General features: G+C 42.4%; 1 protein-coding gene across 3 annotated transcripts in view; it reads right to left on the reverse strand.

Moving 5' to 3' along the window:
• Positions 1-14686, reverse strand: part of LOC134344037 (PGAP2-interacting protein-like) — an 83131-nt gene that overhangs the window by 62727 nt on the left and 5718 nt on the right. For 2 of the 3 annotated variants that reach the window (XM_063043158.1, XM_063043159.1), the window contains exons 2-4: positions 12127-12318; positions 4696-4816; positions 4015-4169 (exon numbers count right to left, since the gene is read on the reverse strand). In XM_063043158.1, the coding sequence (XP_062899228.1) occupies positions 4015-4169; positions 4696-4816; positions 12127-12318 (468 nt within the window). The remainder of the gene's footprint in view (positions 1-4014; positions 4170-4695; positions 4817-12126; positions 12319-14686) is intronic. The other variant, XM_063043160.1, reaches the window with a different exon arrangement.

Consider the following 14686-nt stretch of genomic DNA (forward strand, 5'->3'; position numbering starts at 1 on the left):
AAAGGATTTCATTTAAACCAATTTATTACAAAACATTAAATTGGTTTATTATTATCATCACATGTACCAAGGAAAAGTGAAAAATCTGCCATCCATACAGACCATTTAATTTTGTTAATGCATTGTGGTAGTACAAAGAGAAAATAATAACAGAATGCAGAATAAAGTGTTCTCATTACTGAGAAAATGCAGTGCAGGCACACATTTAAGTTGCAAAGCCGAGGCAAGTTAGATTATGAGGTCAAGAATCCATCTTACTGTACTATCATTCAATAGTCTTACAATAATCATTGTAAGAGACTGAAATCTCTTGTGAGTTAACCACAGATGAACTCATGGAACTGAGAAACTTCAGATGATCCAGCCAGTTGAATATACTGTCAAATGCCAAGTGGAACACAAGTAAAACTGCAGATAAAACAGTTACTGGAAGAACTTAAGCCAGTCAAACTACATCAGCGGAAAGGCTTTCTTTGTCCACAGATGCTGCTGACTGGCTGGGTTCTTCCAGCATTCTGCGTTCCATTCTTCGGGAAAAGAGTAGTTAATATACAGCAACAGTGGGGCAAAAAAACATCTGATTTATTCACAAAATTGTTAAGGGTATTCATGCTGACTGTGTTAAATGACATATCCCTAAAATTTTCATTTAACATTTGTAGGGAACAAAGAGCTGAGTTGTAGGTGTGCCTTAAGCAAACATAACAGGTACAGGTACAGATGGCAGGGGGGTGGGGCGGGAGAAGAAAATGACTAGAACGTCATGTCCTGGAAATCTGAAAGTAAACATGCTGAGAACACTCAGTAACACACATGGGAAGAGATACCATTAACGGATCACATCAGAGACACTGTTTCTGATATGGGCAAAGGTCCGGCAGACAGAGTACATATTGCTAAATGTGAGATCATCCACTTTGGAAGGAAAAACAGAAGATCTGATTATCATTTAAATGGTGAAAGATTGCAGTATTGCTGTTGTGCAGAGGAACCTGGGAGTGCTTGTGCATGAAGACAAATAAAACGTTGGTTTTCATTGCTCTGAAGAGAGCTCGTATTTAACAGCAGGGAGGTAATGCTGCAACTTCACCTGGTACTGGCAAAGCTGCAGCTGGAGTACTGCATACTGTTCTGGTCTCCTTACTTGAGGAAAGATATGTTAGTTTTGGAGGCAGCACAGATGAGATTCATCGGGTTGATTCTGGAGATGAGGTGATTAGCCTAGGAGGACACATTGAGTCACCTGGAACAATACTTGGTGAAATTCAGAAGATTGAGAGGGGATCTTATAGAAAAATATAAAATCATGGAATGGATAGATAGATAGATAGATAGATAGACAGAGGTAGGAAAGTTGTTTCCACTTGTAGGTGAGACTAGAACCAGGGGACGTGGCCTCAAGATTCAGGGAAATGAGGAGATACTGCTTTTCTCAGAAAGTAGTGAATCTATGGAACTCTCTGCCCAGGGAAGCATTAGAAGCTACCTCATTGAATATATTTGCACAAGATAGATGGATTTTTGCACAGCGGCATAATTAAAGGTTACAGGGAAAATGCAGGTAGAGTCCGCAGCTAGGAAACAGATGAGATGTGATCAAGATACCACTCCACTATGGTCAATACACAGGGTGAAACAATTACAAAGAAAGCAATTCTGCAACCCAAGTGTTTTTTTTCTTTTTTAGAGCATCTTTCGCATCTACAAGGTATAACAAAATGCTTCAAATCCAATTAGGTACCTTTTGAAGAGTACTGAGTACTATAAAAATCAGAACAGCAATGGGCATACAGCAAAGAGGTTTCACAGACTGTATTGAAAAAGGTAGCCTGATGTTCCATTTTCATAGTGGTGATTGAGGGATACCTATTAGCCACTCTACTGGAAGGAACATTTCTTGCTCTCTCCATAAGTTTTCTTCTTAAAGCATTCTATTTAGCAACTCAACCAAAAGACCTAACCTCAGAAGTTCAATTAACAATTCTGCATTGAAATATCAACCTAGATTCTGTAATCAAATTTTTGGTGTAGAAATTAATATCCCAATCTTCTATGAATAACTGTCAATGCTAAACAAACAAGGCTTCTAACTACTTACCTATCAGTTTCTCTGGATCATCAAATTCCATTTCTAAATGCCTTGAACACATCTATCATCCTATTTCCAACAGAAAATGTATTCTAATGGGCAAGGTTGTACAGAAGAACAGCAGTTACCCATGCTGCAAGTCTCCCCTCTCCACACCACCAATGTTGTCCAAGAGAAGGGCATTAGGGCCCATATAGCTTGGCACCGGTGTCATCACAGATGTGTGGTTAAGTGCCTTGCTCAAGGACACAGACGCTGCCTCAGCCAAGGCTCGAACTAGCAACCTTCAGATCACTAAACGAACGCCTTAACCACTTGGCCACACGCCAACACATGGAACTTCTTGAAATAACAAGACATGATACTGAAAAACACCATGTATTTCCATACACAAACTGAAGATGGGTTTTAGAATACTATCCTATACTCCAGTGAATGAGAATGTCTTGTTAAAATATAGCATGTGTAAATTAATTTATAGGAATTAATGTATCTCAAATAAACTCAAATCTTATTTCAACTAAAAATGAGGCAACCTACAGAGAAGTCATCACCCTGACACAGTGGTGTCAAGAAAACAACCTCTCCCTCAATGTTGCAAAAACAAAGGAGCTGGTTGTAGACTACAGGAGGAACAGAGACAGGCTAACCCCTATCGATATCAATGGACCTGGGTTTGAGAGGGTAAACAGCTTTAAGTTCCTTGGCATACACATTACCGAGGATCTCATATGGTCTGTACATACAGCTGTTTGGTGAAAAAGGCACAACAGTGTCTCTTTCACCTCAGACGGGGCACAATTTAGAGCATCCTGACTGGCTGCCTCACTGCTTGGTACAGGAACTGTACTTCCCTCAATTGCAAGACTCTGCAGAGCGTGGTGCGGATAGCCCAGCGCATCTGTGGATGTGAACTTCCCACTCTTCAGGACAGTTACAGTGACAAATATGTAAAAAGGGTCTAAACGATCATTGGGGACCCAAGTCACCCCAACCACAAACTGTTCGAGCTGCTACCATCCGGAAATGGTACCATAGCATAAAAGCCAGGACCAACAGGCTCTGGACAGCTTCTTCCACCAGGCCATCAGACTGATTAATTCACACTGACACTATTGTATTTCTAAGCTATACTGACTGTTCTTTGTATATCTTACTGTACATATTACTTACTATAAATTACTATAATTTGCAAATTGCATATGCGGACACAGAGACATAACGTAAAGATTTTTACACCTCATGCATGTGAAAGATGTAAGAAATAAAGTCGATTCAATTCAACGAACGCAGTTTCTCTGCAACCTGTATCCTTAAATAGTTGTGTACTTTGTGACTAATAGAAGCTAGTCTCCAAAGATTTCACCTTTATCCTGGCAAAATCATTATAAGTAATGTAGCTGCATCAAGATTTATCTTCTAACTATCCAAAATTTAAAGCAGATAACTACAATTTTAAAAGCCTTTTCACTGCTCTCTCAACATCAATAAACTGCTTATCTTCCTTTTTCTGCGACATGGTTCACTGGTTTAACCACAGCACGACAACTCTCCAGTACAAAGTCCCACTTCATTCATTCATCCTAGAGTAAACAAAGGAGGCCACAATTTCCTTGCCAACTTTTTGTATATAAATGATTTATCCCGAAGAAGTGGGCATTACTAAGATGATGAGTCAATTCCTTGAGCCACTGTGGCCCTTGTTGAGATTTCCCCTGTTCTTATGGGTGGGAATTTCCAGGACTCGAGCCTGCAGAAGATGGCAATATACCTGAAGGGAACTTCAACATAAATCTCAGACATTAAAGATTCTGCATGCCCCAAGATTACAAAAACTAAATATTAAAGTATGCTTAGTTTCTACATGGACAACTATTCAACCTTTCTGAATGTTAAAATACTTTACTACTTAATATATTCATTACCTGAACGTATTCTCTCCAAAGTCACAATGGCACCCACAGCCAGTATTAAAGAGTTGAAGGTATTGGATGCCCACACTGGGTTCAGGGAGGTGCACCAGATCCTTAATACAAGTTGCAGAATATGACCCAGAATGAAACCCCAAAATCTGCAGAGCCTACAAATTTACAATATAGAAATTACATTAGCATTCATTTAGCCTTTATGGTAAAACAAACAAATTTGGGTTTTGAAGAATTACTGAGCTGTTATTTTCCATATTCTTTTCAGCCTTTTTTCATTTCTATCATTTTACTTTACCACCTTGTACTTAGTCTTTTTGCCTTTTTATTGATCAGCCGAAACATTTTAACATGGGCCACACATATTCCGTTTCTCACAAATGGTTTGCATTCCACCCGCAAATAAACAAGTTCAATCAACATCCCCCGAGCAATTGAATTTACAGGGCAATTTGCTATAAAAAGTCACCTTCTCGATTAGGCAACCTCACATATTGTAAATACTTAACCATCTTGTTTCAGTACAGGAATGAAATGCAATATGTTAATTTAGTGTGGCTGTCTATTAATGCAACTAAATTACCATAACTATCAGTCAGATACTTCCTGATTACAAATAACAACTACCATTCAATACTATTATTACTGTGATCTCACATACAAGGTGCAAAAGATTACTACCTTTGCTGAAGGTCTCCTGACCACCAGGTGATGGCTTGAACAAGCAGAGCTGAAGCTACACCAAGAGCCAGTGTTACAGTTCGGGTAAGAGGGCAAGAGGCTTGATAAGAAGCAATGCTTCCTGCAAGACAAAAATAATATTGTAGTTGACTTCCCTTAGAAGCATATGAAAAATTTTAGATTTTTTGATTTGTGAAATGAAAATAATGCAGTAACTGGAGTACTGTATTTCATCAGCTACTTATAGAGGTCTTTTGTTATAGGTTAATATCACTGGGTTTAGTGATACTACCCTTCCAACTAATAGGCAACAGCAATCAAACTTCCAGTTAATATATCTACAGAGGCAAAGGACAAAGAAAAGATTCCATAATTCAAGAATTTTGCATGTACTGTGATTCAAAATAAAAATATTGTTAAAGTAACCACAGCTATTGTCAACAGCCAATGCTTTTTGTGACATGACATGGAGCAAATGTTGCCTAGTACAGATCTCACCTTCACAGACCATCTGGATTTTGATAGACGTCACCATTGTTAATTTACTAATCTGTGAGTATCTTTTAATTTCCATTACCCTTCAGTGACTTCCCATTCATTACAGTGGGTGTGCCTGCAGTGGCTCACCATGGCAGGACAGATTATGGCAATTTGTTTGCCCAAGACTGCAAGAAATTGCAGAAAAATGTGAATGCAACACAGTCCATCACCGAAACAACCTCCCTTGCACTGACTATCTACACTTTTGCTTCCTCAGGAAAGAAAGCAGCATAATCAAAGACCTCTCCCAACTTAGTCACTCCCTATTCTCCCCACTTCCATCAGGCAGAAGATACAAAAGCTTAAAAACACGCACCACAAGAAACAAGGACAATTTCTAGCCCACTGTTATAAACTCTTAAACAGATATCTTCTATGATAACAAAAAATTCCTGCTCTCGTTATGGCCCTTGCACCTCAATTGACCACCTACACTTTCTCAATAACTGCACACTTGGATACTGCATCGTCACACTGTTTTTCCTTTTGTACTACCTTCATTACTTATGGATGGCATGCCGACAGGCTTTACCCTGTATCTCAGTACCTGTGACAATAATAAACCAACTACTGTACCAAAAACAGAAAATCTTGCAAATATTCAACAAACTAAGAGCATTTGGGGGTGGGGGGGGGTGGGGATGGTAGAGAAACAGCCATCATCTTTACCAGGAATGAGCAATGTTAAAATTACATTTCATACTCAAATTCCAGAACTTTCTGTCCAACATGGTGAAGGACGTTTACACCAGATGTACTACAGCCATTCAACAAAAGCAATTTGGAATGAGCAACAAATTTTGACCTTGCAAGAGCCACACGCCCACAAATGAATACCTAAAAATAACTCTGAAGCTTTAGCTCCCACCCAGTGCCTACTCCAAACAAAGGAACACAGAGGGAAACACTTAAAATATCAACTGAGCCGTTTTCAAGTTTGCAAAATGCAATAGACCTTCTTTGTGAGTTCCTCCAGCATTTTGTATGCATTGCTTTATATGTAATGTACAGCAGTGAGTTTTTAAATGCAGCACAATGACTCAAATTGCTTCACAGCACTTTATCTTTTGTGATGATGATGAAGATGACTAATGATTGACAGTATGGTAATGAAAAACAAGCCGAATGTGAGGAGAAGGAGCCTAATGTTTATAATAGACAACGTTAATGGAAATCTCGTTAAAGCTCTTTTCGTAGTTCACAGTCATTAATTAAGAAAAGCCTTTGGCATTGACTACAGCCACCAAACACCTGTCCAATATGTCCATCGTGACCGAAAGTGTGAGCCATTGGCAGAACTCACTATTGAGATGGATGACCACAAGTATTTGATGAAAACAAAGAAGTCCTGACGAAGGGTCTTGGCCTGAAACGTCGACTGTTTACTCTTTTCCATAAATGCTGCCTGGCCTGCTGAGTTCCTCCAGCATTCTGTGTGCATTACTAAGTATTTGAAGAAAGGTGGGGTGCTGGAGAAACTACCAGTTGGCATGATTCTGGGGAGAGATTTGCTTGTGTTACGTGAGTTACTGAGGAAGGGAAATAGCCAATCACATCCATCTGTTAATCCTGGAGTAGGTAGTGCTATTTCTTATTTTGTCATGATTTGTGCTAAAACCAAAACAATGGCTGGGTTACAACCTTAATCTGTGCGAGGAAGGAACCAAAAGGCCTAGAAAGTCACACAGCCAATGGCGCTTTGAGAAATATACTGGCTCTCCTGCCTCTGTTGATAGTTGTACAGATGATGTACCCACTGATGATGATACGGAGTGATTGGAGCTACCAGGAGTTCATACCAGACAAGACTAAGTACAGAGCTATAATTGTATCTTGTAGATATCTCTTTTTAAATACTGTTTTTTTCTCCACTATTTGCACTAATTTTTGTAAGTTTGCTTTTTAACGCACCTAATAAACACTAAATGACTCCAGCCAATTTTTCTTGGGGAAAATTAAAGGTCATAACCCACATTTTTAACATTTAACAGGCATACAGTGAGATACTGAGATCAAAAAGATGTATTGAAGGAGTGCTTTACGGGTGGAGGTGTGGAGAACAGTAAATTTTAGATTACAGCAAACAAAAAAAATTTGTGAAATACAATTGCTTGTGATGTAGAGTTCCACCTTTTTGTTTTTCTCTGATAAAACATATTACATTCAGTATTTTCTTGTGGGCATGAGAAGCAATTGATGTTCTCCTGCAGGGTGGAGATAGGAATGCTGAGCCACCATCTTACTGCAATTTTCCATGTGCAATAAAAAGGGACACCACTGAACAACAATCCACACTAGTGCTTATCTCTCAGGTGTTCTTATCTTCTCAGAACCTGTGCAATACTAGAGAGTGTGTAGGTGAGGATTGCACAAGAGAAATGTACAGGTAAACAAGCACATTGTTCAGCAACAGCCCTGGTTTTATTAGAGCCAGAAGGCCCTGCTTGCCTAGGTGCCATAATAACATGAACAAGCCACTGATTGTTCCCTTAAGGTAAGACAGCGTGACGCAGGTGAAAGGATTCCAACACAAACATCAGGCTTTTGATTGATGTTACACCTTCTTGCACTTTCAGGTCAGGTATTGGCACTGAACCTATGGCTGAAGCTCTTGTCAATCTTTAACCTAAATGTCAACAACAGGAATTCTGCAGATGCTGGAAATTCAAGCAACACACATCAAAGTTGCTGGTGAACACAGCAGGCCAAGCAGCATCTGTAGGAAGAGGTGCAGTTGATGTTTCAGGCCGAGACTCTTTGTCAGGACTAACTGAAGGAAGAGTGAGTAAGGGATTTGAAAGTTGGAGGGGGAGGGGGAGATCCAAAATGATAGGAGAAGACAGGAGGGGGAGGGATGGAGCCAAGAGCTGGACAGGTGATAGGCAAAAGGGGATACGAGAGGATCATGGGACAGGAGGCCCGGGAAGAAAGACATGGTGGGGGGGGGGACCCAGAGGATGGGCAAGAGGTATATTCAGAGGGACAGAGAGAGAAAAAGAATGTGTGCATAAAAATAAGTAACAGATGTGGTACGAGGGGGAGGTGGGGCCTAGCGGAAGTTAGAGAAGTCGATGTTCATGCCATCAGGTTGGAGGCTACCCAGACAGAATATAAGGTGTTGTTCCTCCAACCTGAGTGTGGCTTCATCTTTACAGTAGAGGAGGCCGTGGATAGACATGTCAGAATGGGAATGGGATGTGGAATTAAAATGTGTGGCCACTGGGAGATCCTGCTTTCTCTGGCGGACAGAGCGTAGATGTTCAGCAAAGCGGTCTCCCAGTCTGCGTCGGGTCTCGCCAATATATAAAAGGCCACATCGGGAGCACCGGACGCAGTATATCACCCCAGTCGACTCACAGGTGAAGTGTTGCCTCACCTGGAAGGACTGTTTGGGGCCCTGAATGGTGGTAAGGGAGGAAGTGTAAGGGAGTTGTGCAGGGAGCGATCCCTGCGGAATGCGGAGAGAGGGGGTGAGGGAAAGATGTGCTTAGTGGTGGGATCCCGTTGGAGGTGGCGGAAGTATGGAGAATAATATGTTGGACCCGGAGGCTGGTGGGGTGGTAGGTGAGGACCAGGGGAACCCTATTCCTAGTGGGGTGGCGGGAGGATGGAGTGGGAGCAGATGTATGTGAAATGCGGGAGATGCGTTTAAGAGCAGAGTTGATAGTGGAGGAAGGGAAGCCCCTTTCTTTAAAAAAGGAAGACATCTCCCTCGTCCTAGAATGAAAGCCTCATCCTGAGAGCAGATGCGGCGGAGACGGAGGAATTGCGAGAAGGGGATGGCGTTTTTGCAAGAGACAGGGTGAGAAGAGGAATAGTCCAGATAGCTGTGAGAGTCAGTAGGCTTATAGTAGACATCAGTGTCCTCACCTACCACCCCACCAGCCTCCGGGTCCAACATATTATTCTCCGTACATCTGCTCTCACTCCATCCTCCCGCCACCCCACTAGGAATAGGGTTCCCCTGGTCCTCACCTACCACCCCACCAGCCTCCGGGTCCAACATATTATTCTCCGTACTTCCGCCACCTCCAACGGGATCCCACCACTAAGCACATCTTTCCCTCCCCCACTCTCTCCGCATTCCGCAGGGATCGCTCCCTACACAACTCCCTTGTCCATTCGTCCCCCCCATCCCTCCCCACTGATCTCCCTCCTGGCACTTATCCGTGTAAGCGGAACAAGTGCTACACATGCCCTTACACTTCCTCCCTTACCACCATTCAGGGCCCCAAACAGTCCTTCCAGGTGAGGCAACACTTCACCTGTGAGTCGACTGGGGTGATATACTGCGTCCGGTGCTCCCGATGTGGCCTTTTATATATTGGCGAGACCCGACGCAGACTGGGAGACCGCTTTGCTGAACACCTACGCTCTGTCCGCCAGAGAAAGCAGGATCTCCCAGTGGCCACACATTTTAATTCCACATCCCATTCCCATTCTGACATGTCTATCCACGGCCTCCTCTACTGTAAAGATGAAGCCACACTCAGGTTGGAGGAACAACACCTTATATTCCGTCTGGGTAGCCTCCAACCTGATGGCATGAACATCGACTTCTCTAACTTCCGCTAGGCCCCACCTCCCCCTCGTACCACATCTGTTACTTATTTTTATGCACACATTCTTTTTCTCTCTCTGTCCCTCTGAATATACCTCTTGCCCATCCTCTGGGTCCCCCCCCCCCGTCTTTCTTCCCGGACCTCCTGTCCCATGATCCTCTCGTATCCCCTTTTGCCTATCACCTGTCCAGCTCTTGGCTCTATCCCTCCCCCTCCTGTCTTCTCCTATCATTTTGGATCTCCCCCTCCCCCTCCAACTTTCAAATCCCTTACTCACTCTTCCTTCAGTTAGTCCTGACGAAGGGTCTCGGCCTGAAACGTCGACTGCACCTCTTCCTACAGATGCTGCTTGGCCTGCTGCGTTCACCAGCAACTTTGATGTGTGTTGCTTTAACCTAAATGTGTCTATTTTATGTGAAGTCAGCATTACAATTTCTATGAGCAATAATTGAAAAACAATTAGATTCTGAAAAATAAATGTGAAAATGCTGTTCTTACTCAATGGCTTAGACAGCATTTGTGAGCGAGAAAGAGGGGTAACATTAATCTTCCCCTAAACCATGACAGATCAAAGGCAACAAGCAGCAACTCCTCTTTCTCGGCTATGACCAGTGGGATATCGCAGGAATCAGTGCTCAAGCCCCACAGCCCCATCTAAATTTTGTGGAGATGACCAAATGATGTTTCCCAGTTTGCCTATGACAGAAAGCAAGATGGGATGGCAATAAAAGAAGAGAATGTGGAATGAGTCTTCCCCACAGTGGTTTCAGGAATAATGCATTTGCTACCAGGGCAGTGATTAGGCAGGTCAAATATGTATTTTCTAGAGTATAGAATGAGAGATGTCATTGAAATTTACAAAATTCTCACAGGGGTAGATAGACTAGATATTGGGAAGGATGATTTTCCCGAGACTGTGGTCAAGAACTGTGGGGGGGGGGAGGTGTGTCATAGAACAAGGTGAGAAGAAATTCCTTCACACAAAAGGTAGTGAATCTTTGGAGTTTCCTAACTTGTAAGAATATAGAGGCCAAGTCACAAGGTTCATTCAAAACTTGGGACAATGTTTCTAGATATTAAGGAAATTGTAGATAAGGGGACAGTGAAAGGAGATGGTCTAGAAGTTGTAGGTCAGCCACAATATTAATGAATGCAGAACAGGCTCACAGAGTCAGACGGCAAACTCCTTCTCCTACCTCTTACATCTTCACATCTTCTAGATTCAATAATTTGAGATCATAACCATATTATCCACTCTTAATTTTGCCTCTGCATTTAATGAAGAGTCTCCGATTAGAGAAAATAGATTTCTTTCTCCAAAGAGAATTACCCTAATTATCCATGCATTTCCAATTTTTTCGTTGTTTCTTACATTTTCCATTAGGGACTGGGTACAGAGATAAGCGTTTTATTTAACTGTCTTTATGAAAGTCTAAAGCACAGTTGTATAACCCACTAAGTTTATCCATTTAATTTAATCCACTAACAATTCAAGATGTTTAAATTATATATTCATGTTTGTAAGCCAATTTTTGACCAATTACTTGTGAGGAATTTATTTATTGGGATACAGCACAGAACAGGCCTTTCCAGCCCTTCAAGCCACACCACCCAGCAAACCATCTATTTCACCCTAGCTTCATCATGGGGCAATTTACAATGACCAATTAACATACCAACTGGTACATCGTTGGACTGTGGGAGGAAACCAGAGTACCCGGAGGAAACCCATGCGGTCATGGGGAAAACGTACAGACTCCTTATAGGCAGTGGCACTGGTCACTGGTGTTGTAAACGCTGTGCTAATCACTAGACTACCATGCTGCCCGATGGATAGTTACTCTATTATGCAAGCACCAAAGGAAGCTCCGTCACATTTTATTCCCATTATAAGATGTAGGATTCATTGTGTATGGGCAGACATCAAGCAGAAACAAATGAGCTCAGCTGCAAAGCCCCGTCAAACAATCTACAAATACTTGCAAGGTTAAGTCACAAAGCATGAATACTGAAGTTAACTATCAGAGTACTTGCGGCCTTCTGAAAGAACTAGTGGATAAACCAGGCTGTGATTTAACTTCATACCTTATGTTGTAATCAAGTAATCTGGGACAAGTGAAAATCAGTACTCCACCCCTCACACCAGAAAGATTTTCTTTTTTTGTGCTGGTGCAAATTTGGTGCTTTGGGATTTGTTTTAATAACAACCTGATCTGTGATGGTATAAACAGGCTGACTCATAGCAGTTGTTTAGAATGGAGCAGGTGCAGACATAAGGATAAATACTTGATATTCTTATGAGCTATCGCAAAGCAAGACACTCACTTACCTAGAGTGATTAGTCTGAGAAAGGCAATGACATACTTATTGTTGGCCAATTTCCACACTGTTGTGCTGCTCAATATTAAAGGTGTGCCGTAAACTGCAGCAAGGATTTCATAGCCGGTGATTTCCAAAACCTGAAGCGGGAAGTACCAGAGCATAGGGGCCAAGCCATAACAAAGGGAGAGGGAAATGTAAGCTGAAAATTGAAATTCATAGTCGCAGTTTAGTCAAAAGAACAGCACAGAATTATAAATTTAATTGAAAGAGAAAAGGCCAATTGTTTCAACATAGAGACATAGAAAACCTACAGCACAATACAAGCCCTTCGGCCCACAAAGCTGTGCTGAACATGTCCTTACCTTAGAAATTACCTAGGGTTACCCATCGTCATCATTAGGTGCCATGCCCAGTTTGAGCTTTGACTGCCATGGCCCACAGATTCCTGTTTCAGGTCAAGTTAGGGTTACCCATAGCCCTCTATTTTTCTGAGCTCTATGTACCTATCCAAGAATCTCTTCAAAGACCCTATCGTATCCGCCTCCACCACCATCACCGGCAGCCGATTCCAATCGCTCACCACTCTCTGTGTAAAAAAATTACCTGATATCTCCTCCGGTACCTACTTTCAAGCACCTTAAAACTGTGCCCTTTTGTGCTAGCCATTTCAGCCCTGGGAAAAAGCCTCTGACTATCCACACGATCAATGCCTCTCATCATCTTGTACACCTCGATCAAGTCACCTCTCATCCTCTGTTGCTCCAAAGAAAAAAGGCCCCGTTTACTCAACCTATTCTCATAAGGCATGCTCCCCAATCCAGGCAACATTCTTATAAATCTCCTCTGCACTCTTTCTATGGTTTCCACATCCTTCCTGTAGTGAGGTGACAAGAACTGAGCACAGTACTCCAAGCGGGGTCTGACCAGGGTCCTATGTAGCTGCAACATTACCTCTCGGCTCCCAAACTCAGTCCCACGGTTGATGAAGGCCAATGCACTGTATGACTTCTTAACCACAGAGTCAACCTGCGCAGCAGCTTTGAGTGTCCTATGGACTCAGACCCCAAGATCCCTCTGATCCTCCACACTGCCAAGAGTCTTACCATTAATACTATATTCTGTCATCATATTTGACCTACCAAAACAAACCACCTCACACTTATCTGGGTTGAACTCCATCTGCCATTTCTCAGCCCAGTTTTGCATCCTATTAATGTCCCACTGTAACCTCTGACAGCCCTCCACACTATCCACAACACCTCCAACCTTTGTGTCATCAGCAAACTTACGAACCCACGCCTCCAATTCTTCATCCACGTCATTTATAAAAATCACGCAGAGTAGGGGTCCCAGAACAGATCCCTGAGGCACACCACTGGTGACTGACTTCCATGCAGAATATGATCTGTCTACAACCACCCTTTGCCTTCTGTGGGCAAGCCAGTTCTGGACCCACAAAGCAATGTTCCCTTGGATCCCATGCCTCCTTACTTTCTTAATAAGCCTTGCATGTAGTACCTTGTCAAATGCCTTGCTGAAATCCATATACACTACATCTACTGCTCTTCCTTCATCAAGGTGTTTAGTCACATCCCCAAAAAATTCAATCAGGCTCGTCCAAGATTCATCATTCAATCAGGATGCTGTCCAAGTTGCATACCATCTTGAACAATGTCTCCCATCCACTACATAATGTACTGGGTGGGCACAGGAGTAAATTCAGCCAGAGACTCATTCTACCCAGATGCAACACAAAGCGTCATAGGAAGTCATTCCTGCCTGTGGCCATCAAACTTTACAACTCCTCCCTTGGAGGGTCAGACACCCTGAGCCAATAGGCTGGTCCTGGACTTATTTCCCGGCATAATTTACATATTACTATTTAATTATTTATGGTTTTATTACTATTTAATTATGGTGCAACTGTAACAAAAACCAATTTCCCCCGGGATCAATAAAGTATGACTATGACTATGTAAGGCACAACCTGCCTTTGACAAAGCCATGTTGGCTATCCCTAATCATATTATGCCTCTTCAAATGTTCATAAATCTTGCCTCTCAGGATCTTCTCCATCAACTTACCAACCACTGAAGCAAGACTCACTGGTCTGTAATTTCCTGGGCGACCTCTACTCCCTTTCTTGAATAATGGAAGAACATCCGCAAACCTCCAATCCTCAGGAACCTCTCCTGTCCCCATTGATGATGCAAAGATCATCGCCAGAGTCTCAGCAATCTCCTCCCTCGCCTTCCACAGTAGCCTGGGGTACATCTTGTCCGGTCCCGGCGACTTACCCAACTTGATGTTTTCCAAAAGCTCCAGCACATCCTCTTTCTTAATATCTACATGCTCAAGCTTTTCAGTCTGCTGCAAGTCATCCCTACAGTCGTCAAGATCCTTTTCCATAGTGAATACTGAAGTAAAGTATTCATTAAGTACCTCTGCTATCTCCTCTGTTTCCATAATCACATTTCCACTGTCACACTTGATTGGTCCTATTCTCTCACGTCTTATCCTCTTGCTCTTCACATACTTGTAGAATGCCTTGGGGTTTTCCTTAATCC

Source organism: Mobula hypostoma, chromosome 3, assembly GCF_963921235.1.
Source record: "Mobula hypostoma chromosome 3, sMobHyp1.1, whole genome shotgun sequence".
Classification (NCBI taxonomy): Eukaryota; Metazoa; Chordata; class Chondrichthyes; order Myliobatiformes; family Myliobatidae; genus Mobula; species Mobula hypostoma.